At 39.2% G+C, this 15317-nt stretch overlaps 1 protein-coding gene across 1 annotated transcript in view; it reads left to right on the top strand.

Annotated features, from left to right (window-relative positions):
* Positions 1–15317, top strand: part of LOC117468518 (thrombospondin type-1 domain-containing protein 7A) — a 125609-nt gene that overhangs the window by 49176 nt on the left and 61116 nt on the right. Inside the window, exons 5-7 of the mRNA XM_034112689.1 lie at positions 3084–3152; positions 6670–6825; positions 9215–9418. Coding sequence (XP_033968580.1) covers positions 3084–3152; positions 6670–6825; positions 9215–9418 — 429 coding nt within the window. The remainder of the gene's footprint in view (positions 1–3083; positions 3153–6669; positions 6826–9214; positions 9419–15317) is intronic.

The following is a 15317-nucleotide window of genomic DNA, read 5'->3' as shown; positions in this document are numbered from 1 at the left end:
CATAAATTCCTTTTTGTAAATTGCACATTTTTGTTTTATTGATCTCACGAGGCTGTGTAGCATCTTCCTTCAATACTGTAACCAAAGTCAACAGCACAGTTGCATATGTCAAATCTTACCCCCGCACACAGCATAGCTTGAAACAAATTAGCTGAACTCTCAAGTGTAACTCAAATACATTTGATCAAGCGCAGTTACATGACAACTTACATCCGTCAAGCCCCCACGCTGTGTATGAGAACTTCAGTCTCTCTGTGGATTTGTAGCAGATAATTGCATATCAAATGCTTGCAACAGAGGTAAGCCGTGATGTTGACTGATGTCCAAATATACAATGACATAAAATATTCCCTTTGTATTAATAGTCAATGTATGCTTTGTTTATCTTCTCTCCTTTTCATGCTGTTGCTATGCTGTCAGGTGCAAGTTTTCTGTTAACATTTAAAAAGCCTTCTACTCACTTCCTTACCCTCCATTTTACTTGAAGCAGATGTCATTTAAAACAAGGATTTTGATGCCTGTAAGTCCAGCTGTGACCTCACTGGTCACCAGTGCAAAGGCCTCCGTTTCTGACACTTGTCAAGCCAGCTCAGAGTCAAAGCTGCCCTCTTAAGGAGGGTGTTAAAGACATTAGATGAGGCTTATGGAGACCAACAGTGTAGATCGCGTGAGAGAGGGTGACAAAGTCTAACCTTTCTTCTGAATGTGGAGAGATGCTCCTCACGCAAACAGCTTGAAGATCAGTCTGTCCAATATGGTGGGGTTTAGTGCAGGTGGTGGATGTATGGAGATGTTCAACATTTTGATATTAAACTTTTCCAAAACAACAGGGAAACACAGGTAAGGAAATTAAAGATTAAGTTATATAATAAAATCATGTTCAATTATTATTAAAGCAATAACTTCATTGTCAATAATCTCTTTTTTGAACAGGGAAATAAAGGCTTATGTCAATTTCAGCTGACATATGCTGTGCTAGGTTTTGCTTGGTGAAGTTGTCTTCAATTTGTCATGTCAAGTCAAAAAATGTATACATTAAAGAGTAATACCCTAATCAAAGAATGATGAGAACTCAGGAAGGACCATTCGCAAAAACTTGATATCAGATGCAACTCAAGCTAGTGGCAGCTGGAAAGCATAATGCACTGCCTTCTTTTTTAAATACTAATGTTGAATTCATTCTTGATGGATGATTTTTGAAGGGAAAGCTGGCAGTAAAGCATGGTTTCTCAGAGTTTAGATTGATCTGCAGTCCTCTGTGTATCAGCCCTAATGAAAGAATAATGAGTCTCCAAGATTAAATCCATCGACAGACAATGTCCGGACAACGCAGACTTTACAATAGAAGAATTCATATTTCATGTGTACTTTGTGATATTGTATGCCCTCCCTAAGTGCTGTAGTGGCTACAGGACAAGTGAAAGCACACAGTTCATGTACCTGCGTTGAAACTGGAGAGCCTTTACATGTTAAAGCACCTATAACCTCTATTAAAATACAGTTAAAGATTCATCTATACAAACATGTTGAGAGTAGTGTTGTCAGGGCTAGAGATGTGCGTGACGTGTGTTTGTGCGAACACCCACACACACATGCAATCTGCACAAACTTCTTATCTTCTTGGCGCAGGATTTCTTTCCCCTCTGTTGGGGGGGTAATCTCCCAGCATACCACTGAGACCAAGAGGCAGGCAGTGCTCAATGGAGTCTGCTGCAACCAACGCTCTTCCTCCCGTCTCTCATGAATAAAAATCACCATGTAGGCGAGGATCTGGCATCAGTTTACCACCTCCGCATCCTTAAACTTAATCTTTACAGGTGGTTGCTCTTATCTAACCTTAGATCAGTACTGCAGCCTAAGAAATGTCATCTGGCACTTCCTCAGCTAAGGCTCAATAAGGTTTGTTTTATTTCTGCTCAGCTGCTGGAGCATATGGATTCCTTAAGCACTTGTCTCAACCCTATGGGAGTTGACATTTCGGTCACCTTTCACAGTATTTGACCAGAAGATTGAGTTAAAAGCCCTTTAAAGGTGAATTAACACTGAGTGTAGCAAGGGAGATTTATTCAAATATGTAAGTTCATACTGTCATTGCAGGTTAGAACAATTTCTTTGAAACTCACACCGCACCAAAATTACAGTTTGATGCTTAAATTATGAAAGGAAAAGTTCAAAACCCTAACTGTATTAATTTTCCTTCTGAGAGAAAAATCAATATATATCACATGTATGCGTGTTTACTGAAGAGTTGGGGTTAGGACATGGTTAGCCTATATTAGCATTAAGAGCTAGCTTGGCTCTGTCAGAAGTTTAAAATATATCCTCCAACATCTTTGACATCTATTTACACAATGTTTGCTGTTTGTTAAATGTGTACAAAAGAAATGTAAAAACTGGTTCTAACTTACAGACTTAAGGGATGCTACACACAGTCACTATCTCTGTCTGTGGTTTGACAAGAAATTCAGCTCTTAGCTCCTCATTAAACACACACTGATGTTTAACCATTTCTTTTTCTGTTGTACATTACAGCTGTTGGTGTAATTGTATCAGAGAAAAGCTAGCTGTTTCCCCTGCAGCAAATTATTTTATGCTACCCCAAGCCAAAGACATCCTTACTCTTAACAGATAGACATGAGAGTGACATACATTTGTTTATAAATCTCAATCTTAGAAAGACTGCAAATAAGCACAACATTTTGGACTTAAAAAGGCCTGGAAAAAGCCTGACTTTATTCTGTCTCAAGTTAACATGTCTGGAATCAGATGAATGTTTCTTCTATGTATCCTGATAAGATAGCATGGTCAGTAAAGACATGGCGTTTGACCTAACACCATGAGTCCAAATGTGTCATATCAATATAAACTAACCATCAAGGAATCATCAACAGACCAAATATATAAAAAGATTGATTTCATTATAAACAAGCCCAGGATATGAGGCCCTGCTGTCCTGCTGCTGCTGCTGCTGCTGTAGCATTAGTTTCTTCTGTGCTGTTTCCCCCTCATTGTGTTTGTTTGATAGTGCCTTGGTCCCCCTGGTGTGTGCGTAGCTAATAGTGCTATCTCCCCTGTAATTACAGCGGGTCAGACCCAAAGACAGCAGAAGCCTAGTGTCCCCCCTCTCCTCTCCGTCACCTTCCAGATCACAGGTAGGTGTTTGTAGTCACGCTGATAATCAAACTGCAGCTTCTCCCTCTGCTTCATGCCTCCCAGGTCTCTCTTTTTTCCTTTTCCTTTACTCCCTTCTCATTGTCAGTCTCTCTTCATGATATACCCTTCCTTATTCTTTCATATCTATCCTTGATTCCTCTCCTATCCACATTCCTTGTCTCTTCTCCTCTTTCTTAGTCATGGTTTCTTCTGCCACGTTCCCCTGTCCTGTTCTCTTGGTTTCTCCCTGCTCCTCTATCCTTGTTTCTATTGCTCTCCTATTTCTTAAGCACTTATTTCCCCTCCTCTCTCATTCTCATAACCTATGCTGTGTTCTTGCTTTCTTTCCTCTCCTCCCATCTACTATTTATTTCTTCTCCTTGTTTCCTCTACTCTATCTCCTCTACTTCTTCTGACCTCGTTCTCACTCCTCTTCACCCCTCACATTTGAATCCCCTCTTTCCTTATTCCCTCTCCAGTTCTACCGTCTCCTTACTCTTCTCTCGTCTTAGTCCATGTTTCTTCTTCTCTCTCGTAGCCTTACTCTTCACTTTGCTCTTTCACATATAATGGATCAAGTAAAAAAAGAAAAACATGTGGTTCTGACGATTCATATATTGATTTAAACACTTTTGACGGTTTGTCGTCCCCCCCCCGCTTTGAGGCTTAAGATTTCTGATGACTTCAACTGTACTCAACATTTCAACAAAGTTAGAAAACCCAGACTGCTACTCTTCATCCAGACAGCTCAGTATTATTGCCAAATCCAACAAAAGGACAAGTAGTATTACAACAACGTTCTGTATTCTCACTTCAAAATCCGGGCAGAAGAGTTGAAGCTTTGTTCCCCCACAAACAGAATATGGATGGTGAGACGTGAGACGTTTTCCACCGCTGCAGACAGTAAGCCACACTGGCTTTTTTTCTCCGTTGTCAGTTCAGAACACTAGTAAAAAATGTAACTCAGTGGAGAGCTCAGTGTAAAATACTAATAGAAGAGCAGGATAGAGAACTTTTTTTCCTCCACTCTGTTGGTCCTCAATGTTGTATTCTCAAATGGATTGATGTTAAAAGATTGAAGTCAGTGTAGTTCTCGAATAAGATGTGGATTAACAGTGGCTCAGCAAACTCAGTATTTGACTTTCAGTGTATTTGTAAGAGGAATTAGCCATTTTGCATTTCAAAAGCCCCACTTGCCTCCTTCCCTTGTACAGTTCTGAGGGAATTATGATTCAGCTCTCTCGACTATGTGAGACTTTAAGCTCTTGGATGTCTTGTACGAGCAGTTGGAATACAGGAAATGAAGTGCCTCAGGTTGAACATGTAAAGAGATTTTATTTTGTGAATCACTTAATATCCGCCATAAACCGAATGTATCACTCACTACTTGAAACGTAGAGATCAATCCATCCTTATAATTTGCCAAGTAAAGTCTTTTATATGTAGATTTATTTTTATGACTTTCATTCCACCACTGATGTCTTAATTTTGAGCATCAGAACTTTGAAATATCTCAAACAGATGGTGCCAAGTCAGTGTTTAGCTTTGCTGCAGTACCATCAAATTAAAATGAAATCTACTCTCAGGTGTTAATGGAGTTTACAACATGAGATAAAACCACCACGACACTCACTTTAGAGTAGCTCATATTTTAGGATTGTTATTACATTTTGACATCAAAGTTTGTTTAGCTGATACTTTTATATAAAGTGACTTTCACACACTTCAATACCAATAGAACATGCCCAGGAGCAATCTGGGATAACTATCTCGCCCAAGGACACTTCAAACTGTTGACTGCAGGAGCCGCTGATAAACCCTATTTAGCCCCTGCGCTAAAAATGCACCTATGATCTATATCCCATTATATTTTGTAAAGATTGGACAAAGAATGTCTTTTTTAAATGCAGTTTTATACCAGGTATTCACACGTACAGTATCGATTGCATTTTAGAACGAAGTCTGATTCCCAGCTGCACATGTCTGCCTGTGTGTGCAGCTGGAAAAGGGAAAGGTTTAAACAGAGAGTGGAGCTCCAGGCAGGGGGTTCAACCTGTCTGCTGAGTGAGCAGGACTCACTCTTATCACCAATGACGACCTGCAAGCATTGAGGCAGAGTCCTGCCGGGCTGCTGTTTTTAGGAAGACATTTAGAAAAATACAAAGCAACACATGCAGTCGTTGGCTTAGAACAGTCTCAGCTCAGGGGGAAGCTTGATCATGTCTAAAGGTAACACAATCAACCTGCCGTTACCTCTATCACTTAATGTTAGATGTTGTATCTCATGTCTTTCATTTGTATTGTACATGTAATGTTGTGGTGTTGCTGGCATTTTGTGCCATTTAATTTAACATGCTAAATACAGTTGTTTACCCCCCAAAAAACATTTTGTTTAGTTTTGACACCACAATTTAAACAAACCAGAGACAACATGTTAGTGGGTGAGTTTTAAGGGGCCAATAGGTGGATTGTGTTACCTTTGGATAGAGCCTTGCCAACTGTTTACCCCTGTTTCCATTCATTGTGCTAAGCTAAGATTAACAGCTGCTGTAGAGACCAACAAACAAGAGTAGTATTGATCTTCACATCTTACTAATTGCAAAATTGCAAATAAGACTGTTTCAAAATATGTCATATTTCTCCCGTAAGGCCCTTACCACATAACTGCCCCTTTCTGAGCTGTTCTGACCAGGCGATCCCCTTTCTTCATCTCTGTTTTTATATTTCCCATCAATCTCCACCTTCTCGTATCATATAAGACTCAAAAAGAAACATAGATGCACAGCTCTTGAAGATACAGAAGCCCTAGTTTGAAAGGACATAGACACCACCATGCATATTTTATGTGCATGCATAAATGCATAAACTCTGTATCTTCAGAAACTCCACACATCAAATGTATTCATCATTCATCAGATATTTAGAAATGTGTTCTGCACAGTTGTCACAGAGCAGCGCCTTGCATTGCGATAGTATCTCTCCATTTTATTTCCACAAAGTTCCTCAGTGGGAGTTTAGACACAGCTTACCAGTTGCATCATAGAAAGGGGCTTTATAAATCTTGGCACGACTAGGGACAGAAGGTGCCAAATTACACCTCATGGTATAAAGACTTTGTCACTGCTCTCGTGCACCTTTAGTGTTGTATTGTTGCATCCTCTCCTGTCTCAGGTGAGGTCTGTGGGCAAGGCTCCAGTCCACAATGTTTTATTTTACTTCCAAGGTGCTGCATGAGATAATAATTGCCAATGTATCATTGTGACATGCTTACAGTCTGGCAATAAACAATAAAGGTATAATAGTGTTTACTTCACAAGCATATTTAATTTTTCCCCACTGTGGTGTTGCTCTCTATGGGGACTCTTAAGGCTTGGAATAACAGTACATAAGCATGTCCCTTGTTCCTTTTGATTATTATGCTGGTAAAACTTCCTCACATAAAGACAAACCAGAATAGCATCAAAGGTTCATTTTATCAGCTGCTTATTTTCTTTTCCTTTTTGATCATCTACAAAGCCTCCCTCCCAGTGGAGAACAAGCTGTGCGAGGGTCCGATTCCCAACAGGTCCCAGCTTTGCCAAATCGCCTGTCCAATCGACTGTGAGGTTTCCCCTTGGGGGGCCTGGGGGCCGTGCACCTTCGAAAACTGTGATGATCAGGCTGGAAAGAAAGGTAAGACGACACAGTCCCAACTGGTGATAATTATGATTTATTTTTGAACCTTGCTATCTCAAGCCTGTTTAAATGTTTGGAGCTTTTTCTGATTTTCCCACCTACCTTGCCTCCCCCTGTGTATTAGTTTTCCTTTTTTTGGTTCTTTTGAAGATAACAATGTTATAAATAAGCATCATATTTCATTCCCCTATCAATCTGGCTGATTACTTAACTCTGTGATAAACAACAATGACCTCCTATTTTAATTTCTGCTTGTGTTTCTATTTAGTATACCAGCGTATTGGATTTTAGATGTAATACTATTTATCATAATTATTTTCATTTCCTTTACCAAGACTCTCTCTCTCTCATGCATTAACTTGAAAAGATAAGGTTGTAAAATACTCAATGCTTTGTTTTTACAGTGTAGTAAATTCTGCCTAAGATCCACTAAACATTTTATATAAGCTAATTTTGTTTAAGAGATCGGTAAAACATTATTGTTGATTCTGATTGCATTCATGAGGATGGAACCTTCGTTATTATTATTTTTTATTACAGAACACGTTCAGTATCAACTACACCTTTTAATGGCAGCATTTAGCAGTTGTTCAACCAGATGATTCATAGTTTGGATTAAGTAAAATGCTCCTGCAATATGACACACTCATCGAATAAAATGTGTGTGAAAGAGCAAGGGAGTGATCAACGTTGTGTTCACTGATGCCTATACAAAATGTCACTGTGTGATATTCTGCATGACATGGTTCAGTAAAAACAAACTCACTCCATAGTAAATGAGATGCTAAGATTTCTGGCAGCATTGAGCTCTGTCCATGTGGGGAAAACAGGTTTTCCTCATCTTCAAATTAGTATTAATGAGCTGTCTCAACAAGTCAGCCATCAAACCAAATCAAGTAGATCACCAACATCTACAGTGCATCCGGTAAGTATTCATACCCCTTCCCTTTTTTCACATTTTGTTATGCTACAGCCTTATTTCAAAATGGATTAAATTCATTTTGTTTCTCAATATTCCACACATAATACCCCATAATGACAAAGTGAAAACGTTTTTAAAGAATTTTTTGCAAACGTGTTAAAAATTATCAAATGAAATATCACATGTACATAAGTATTCACACCCTTTGCTATGACACTGAAAATTGAGCTCAAGTGCGTCCCGTTTCCACTGATCATCCTTGAAATGTTTCTATAACTTGAGTGGAGTCCACCTGAGGTAAATTAAATAGATTGGACATGACTTGGAAAGGAACACACCTATATGAGGTCCCACAGTTGACAGTGCATATCAGAGCACAAACCAAGTCATGAGGTCCAAGGAATTTACTGTAGACCTCAGAGACAGGATTGTATCAAGGCACAGATCTGGGGAAGGGGACAGAAAAATGTCTGCAGCATTGAACGTCCCAACGAGCACAGTGGTCTCCATCATTTGCAAATGGAAGATGCTTGAAACCACCAGGGCTCTTCCTAGAGCTTGCTGCCCAAACCAAACTGAACATCGGGGGAGAAGGACCTTAGTCAGAGAGGTGACCAAGAACCCGATGGTCACTCTGACAGAGCTCCAGTGTTCCTCTGTGGAGATGGGAGAACCTTCCAGAAGGACAACCATCTGTGCAGCACTCCACTAATCAGGCCTTTATGGTAGAGTGGCCAGAAGGAAGCCACTCCTCAGTAAAAGGCACATGAAAGCCCACATGGAGCGACCTAGAGGACTCTCAGACCATGAGAAAAACAAATTGTCTGGTCTGATGAATCTAAAATTGATCTCTTTGGCCTGAATGCCAAGCATCATGTCTGGAGGAAACCAGACCTGGCCAACACCATCCCTACAGTGAAGCATGGTGGTGGCAGCATCATGCTGTGGGGATGTTTGTCAGCGGCAGTTTTTAATTTTAAATTAATTTGCAAAAAATATTTAAAAACTTTTTTTTATTTATCATTATGGGGTATTGTGTCTCGAATGTTGAGAAAACAAATGAATTTAATCAATTTAGAAATATGGCTGTACCATGACAAAATGTGGAAAAAGTGAAGGGGTATGAATACTTTCCGGATGCACTGTATCATCAGTGGTGGAAGAATGACTTAGATAGTAGAAAAAAAGCAGATATGCGAACATTTCAAAAATATTCCATTACAAGTTAAAGCCCTGGACTCAACTGAAGTAAAAGTACACAAAGTATTATCAGCTAAATGACCTTCAAAGTAAAGTAAGTCATTCTGTAAAGCTATAATTTATACCACTGTTTTTCTCCACTGGTGAAAGAAAGTGTTCTGTTAGATTATTGTTTTTAGATTAAATGTCATTGTACATGTAGAACAGTTACTGTAAGGTTTGTTGATTGTGAGGACTGTGTTTTGATGTCTTTATACTCTGCAGGTTTCAAACTGAGAAAGCGACAGATCACCAACGAGCCAACAGGAGGGCCGGGGAACTGCCCCCACCTGGTGGAGGCGGTGCCGTGCGACGAGCCCAGTTGTTACGACTGGAAACTGACCGGCCTGGATCCGTGTGTTCCTGACAAGGACAACCAGTGTGGCCCCGGCACTCAGATCCCTCAGGTCCAGTGTGTCAACAGCACTGGTGAGAAAACACTTCAGTCGCATAGTTCAAGTTGATTACAAGATTTATACTGTTTGTATGAGCTGTGCAGCTGTTGCTTATGCTTCATAATCTAAAAGGTGGTAACATGATTTAAAGGTCTCCTATCGTGCAAAATGTACTTTCTTATGTCTTTTATACATAAATACGTGTCCCCGTTGTGTCAGGGAACTCACAAAGTGTCAGAAAATAAAACCCTCTCTCTTTTCCTCCGTACCCAAATCTCTAAAAACGGGGGTACAACGGAGCTGATCCAGATTTGCTGCCGATATGACGTAATATCGGAAATGTGGGCTGGCTTTACACCCACGGCCCTATCAGAAACATCGCTATCAGAAACAATGCACAACGTGTTTTGGACGTAATATGGTCTTTGTTTACATTAGCAAGCATCGCTAACACTCAGAGCTAACCTGTACTGGAGAGAGTATGTGTAAAAAAGCAGGAAATAAAAAAAGGAACTCACCTTGTGGTAAACCTGCAAGAGAGAAAGCCTTTGAGCTCAATACTGTTTCAGAAATAATCCTTGATGTGGGTTAGAACATGCTATGGCGTTTCTTCACGGCAGCATTTAGCTGAGTATCCCGTCGAATTCTGAGTAGGCACAAGCTCCCCCCCTCTTTTTTAATAAAGCTACGGACCCAGAATCAGCACTTCTCTAACAGGGCTGAAATAGAGGGGTATGAGGCATGGCTAGAATGGGTGATCTGTTTGGTATTTTGAGCAAAACACTTCATAGACATGTTTTTTATAATTTTTTTATATATCTGAGACCTATAATATATGCCTAAAAATAGCATGATAGGAGATCTTTAAGGCCTGAATGTGCTATTGCCAGACAGTACAATTAAGTCTGTCATTAACATTTTAAGGGTGCAGTTAAGCATAACTCCCGATGTAACCAAAGCCACAAAACAAATTAAGATGATACAAATTATTCCAACAAATAACCTCATAAAAAAAATTAAAAAAATATCAAATTAAATGTTTAGCAGATCTAATTAAATTGTCTTTCAAATATTTTTCTACCAAAATTGAGGACAAAATAAATCTTGAATCTCTAATCCATTTCAAAACACACTTTTGTTTATCCACATTTCAAAAAGATTTGTTATCGAAAAAAAAAGCATTACTGATGTAACTTAATGGTTTGTGTTCCAGAGTTTGTGTTTGAGACTAAAGGGTGTATTGAAGAGAGTTGAAAGTCCAGCAGAGGATACATGTAAATGACAAACAGAAGGGTAAAATATGTGACTGTTCTATGTTCTTGGTAAGAGTAAAGAAGGGTCAATTGTCTTAATAACGTAATGAGTAAAAAAACAACATATTATTCCCCTAGAGACAGCACTTGTTGATTGACATCATGCATCAAATTCCTACTTGCTTCTTCATCACTCTTACAGTGTGAAGTGCTTTTTGACCCACCTCCATTAGCAATAAGAAGTGCAGGGTTGCAGTCGAATAGTCCAAAAATCAGCTCCTAACGTCTATCCCTAAACGTCACGGGGTTAAGGGATAGTGGATAGGAGAATTCAAAAGGATTTAGGAGAAGAGACTGCGGTACTTTAGAGAATCCGACTGCACTTTCACTATCCGACGTCTTTATGATGCGCCAGCGGACGTTATAAATGTGCGTCTGCTGCTGTGGGGAAACTATGGAAACTACAGTTTTCTATACAGCGGACTACAACATGGATGTAATAAGAACGACGGACTACTGTAAACTCATCTAGAGACTCTGCACCGTGCTCTGATGCTGTTGTTTTATGCTTTATGAACGTGGACAACAGAGAAACATATTCTTCATGACCAAAGTTGGAATTGAAATAAAAAAGGAAAGTGAAACTTATGCTCGTCACCCTCTCCCTCCGGTCCACATTAATACAAATGATCCCAATACGTATGATTGTATGAAAAGATCTTAAAATCAATACAAATGCATTTATTATAAACGTTAGTCCTTAACATCTATCACTGTGTATATCACCATTCAAACATCTTTTAAAAGTTGAACAAACCCCACACAGCTCAGTAAAGACTGTGAAATGTTGACTTTATTTGATCATTTCAGTAAAAACTAACGTTCATATTTCTCTTTTTGATTATAATACTGATGAACGTTCAAAACAAAGCACTTTGGCAAGTTACCGTTTTAAAAAGCTTAATAAGCACCGTAACTTTCATGATATCATTTCTCGTTCATAATCGGTTGTTTCCGTGAACGGCCGAATGTTGTGTGACGGCAAATGCTGCGGCTGCAAGGCATTGTGGGGCAGCATTTTCTCCTCTCCTTTCGTCAAGGGAGGTCCAGTGGTTCCTAAGCTAAAGGAGGTTTTAAAGGAAGTTTGAAACCTCCTTTCCTATCATCTAGAGATTTCGAACGGCACTTATCATGGCTGCCACTGAGGTACTTCCGGGTCATTTCACTCCGTTAGGAAGGTTCCTAAGCTAAATGGACTATTCGACTGCAACCCTGGTCTGACCTTGTGTGCAAAATCAAGTATTTTCCAAGATCACCCCTCCACTGACCCTCGTACTCTGGCAGTAGACTCTGTATGTGAGGAGATTTCAGGGACTCAGCCCCATTCATCAACTCTGTGAGAGTTCTCTCCAGACTCCTCTCCCTCCAGGCCTCCTTCCTCCACTCTCTCTCCTCCTGTTAAACCTCTCCTACTTTAATGCTTGCTTGATTCAGCATTGCCACCCCTCTCACGCTGTGTCTCATTACAGTCTTCCTCTCTGCACGCACAATTAAACCTTACTCTCGCTAAATCAAATCAATCCTCTGTGGCCCCATGTCTTCCAGTATCTAGTGCTCTTTGCTGCTCCTGATTTTTAGAGCTATGCTTTTTAACTCTTAATATTTAATATATAAGGTGCAGTGGTACAGATACGCTTTCCAGACTTTCCTTTTGCATTCAGGTTGTAAGCAAATGTTATACAAAATAATACATTTGATTTGTATTCTTCTGGCAAAGCGTAGATTACATCTAGGAGGAAATACTAATATGTTTATTTATGTAAAAATACTAATACTACAGTCTCCTTTTACAGTAGTGTATTATAATATGTAATGATGTTGGCATCACTAGTACATAGATGTAAGAGTATGTTGTAGTTTGTATGTGGGAACACATTTACACTTTGTATACTACTGGTTAGTAATATAGTATTGTGTCTTTAGTAAGAAGTAGAATATGTCCTCTGAGATTTAATGAAGTAGTAGTATAAAGAAGCATGACATTGAAATACTTAAGTAAAGTACAAGTACCTTAGCATTTAAAAAATGACCTCACCTATAGAAAGCATATTAAGTCCCAGAAGTACTCAGTAAATCTTAGTTTGTGATAATGTGGGGTCACTTTGTTCGTGTTTTCTCTACTAGAGAACTTGATTTGTCCTCTATCGTCTCCCACAAATCACAGTTTATGGTTTGAGTGCAGGTATTTGGTGAAGTTGGTCCGGTTATTACTGCACCTGTTCTGCAGGACTCACACAGACTCTGTTCTTTCTCTCCTGACTTCGGTTGATTGATCCTCCCCCCACCTTCACTCCCTCATCTGATGAAAATGGATTTGTTCTGTTTGGATTTTCTGTTTGCTTTTCGCCTCAGAGAGTTCTCGCTGCAATGTCAGCTGTATATTTTTTCTCCAAGTGTGTCGCGGTCATAAAAGAAAAGGCCACACAGCCGGGCCCCAGACAAGAGACGAAGGTCGATACAAATGTTATTGAAACTGGCTATTGATATTCCCGATGCTGACTGCCTGTCCACTTAGACTGGGAGCCGTTCCTCCTGTGCACTCTAAGCATGGGGGTCTTCCACTCATAGTGGGAGGTTCATTCATGTTTTCTGTGTGTTAGCCTGAAAGCTACTCGAGTCCCTTGTCGCTTCTTATTTTCACGCCTTCTCAGTTCACCCATGATTGCTCCACTGCATATCTGTCAAAGTGACATCTTAATGCAAAGTCCGGCCCGATCTGACGTTTGAAGCTCAAGTGATTCTCCTCAAATTCAATTTCAATTCAACCACTGAAAGCTTTATATTTGTGTGGGTGTATGCACTGCTTACAGTACATAGGAAATATGCTCTGCTTAGTTCATGGTGGGCAAATGCAGCAACATAGAGGAATATGTGGGTTAATATAATCCACTTATCGCTGATGCTAGGAGCTCATTAATAAAACATGGACAATAGTGTACAAATGTGGGAATCCCACGTGAGTCTGCTCTGCCCGTGTTCAATGCCACTTTAGTATGGAGATTGTCCGGAGTCAAGAGTGCATCACTATGAATATATAAAACACAGATAATCCATAAAAGGGGTTGTAATCAACTGTCATGTCAATATGGAATTCAGGAGTGAAATGTTTTGAATTATTTCTGTGGTGAAGCGCACTTATGTAAATCCAGGAGTAACAGAGATGTCACTGGTTTAAATGCTATTAGCAATTGTTGGTGCTTGGTTTAGATATGTTACAGGTTCTTTGATGCAGTCTGTGTTTAAACATTACTTTCAAATGCAGTTTTACAAAGTAAAATGTGGGATTAAAAGCTGCTCAAGGCAACTTCAGCGCATGGAGATTCCCACAGAACACAATAAATAACTGATAGGCTTTATAACTTATGAAGTTATGTTGATGTTACCTATAAATCTTTGAATGAGATGTCAGTAAATGCCACAGTCCATCCTGATGTTTACAAACCTGGCCTGGTTTCCTATCAAACAGTGTAAAAAGAGCAGGAAGTCAATCGACTGCTTCAATAAATCTCTTTTTCTGGACAGAATACTCTCTTACTGCTGTCTAGGAAACATTTTGTAATTTGTTTATGCAGTATGTCGACAGATTTCCTTGTGTAAACCAGACACATGAATCAATCAAAGAATGCTAAGTTGATACTTGTGCCAGTTTATATTATATCTTAACCAAGTTGTCTTAGAGAAAACAGGCGTCTTAAGAAAACGAGCACGTCTCTCAAATTCAGAATGGGCTGTGTACTTGACATCGTGCCATCAATTAAGACACACAGACAGCTGTTCACACTGCTGCCACCGACTCTGTGCTGATGAGAAGTCTGAGGGTGATAATCTCATTCTCACAATGAATCTTTGAGCCCTCAAGTTTATATTCATTGCCCAAGGTTTGGTTTGGATTTATAGGTCAGTCACATGTGTACAAAGAAGGATGAAATATCGCACACAAACAATTGTGATAGATCCCAGGTAAACAAAACAAGATAATACTAAGAAAAGATGGCTCTTTATGTTGCTATGGTAGCAGTTTGGTAACATAAACAGGTCAGCACATGCTCTAGTGATACTTATATCACGGTAATATTAGGGTTTTATCTTTTAATAAAGAGTAATATAGGTTTAGTTTTTCATGTAGTGGACTATTATTTCTACATTACATTTACTATCTCGAGGAATTCCCTGAGAGAACCATCTTTAATTGTTAGTAATTAAAAGTAAAATACAATTTATCTTCCCTTATTTGCTAAATATTCCCTATTTATGTTTATGTAATATCATAAAAGTTATTCTAAAACATACTCAGATTTAATTCCTGGAAGTACAGATGGTCAATTTTTAGAATAACAATGTTTATGTAAAAGCACATATCCTATTTGAGAAAGTAATTACAATGAATTAAATACTCAAACAAAACCACCTGTTTAGGCTATCAAGCCAACATAACACTTTAAGGTTTGTGTCCAGAGCCTTTCCCTGGAAACACAGATGGTCATTTCTTAGAAACAACATTTACCTTAAAACACATCTGGAAATGTTCAAATAAATAACCAATAAACCAAGTTTTGAAATGCAAAACCATCTGTTTTGAGTTTCAATAAAGTACTTTAGGCCCGGAAAACATTATTACAT

Source organism: Trematomus bernacchii, unplaced genomic scaffold, assembly GCF_902827165.1.
Source record: "Trematomus bernacchii unplaced genomic scaffold, fTreBer1.1, whole genome shotgun sequence".
Lineage (NCBI taxonomy): Eukaryota > Metazoa > Chordata > Actinopteri > Perciformes > Nototheniidae > Trematomus > Trematomus bernacchii.
The sequence above is the reverse complement of the archived record's forward strand: the minus strand, read 5'-3'. Positions and strand labels throughout refer to the sequence as shown.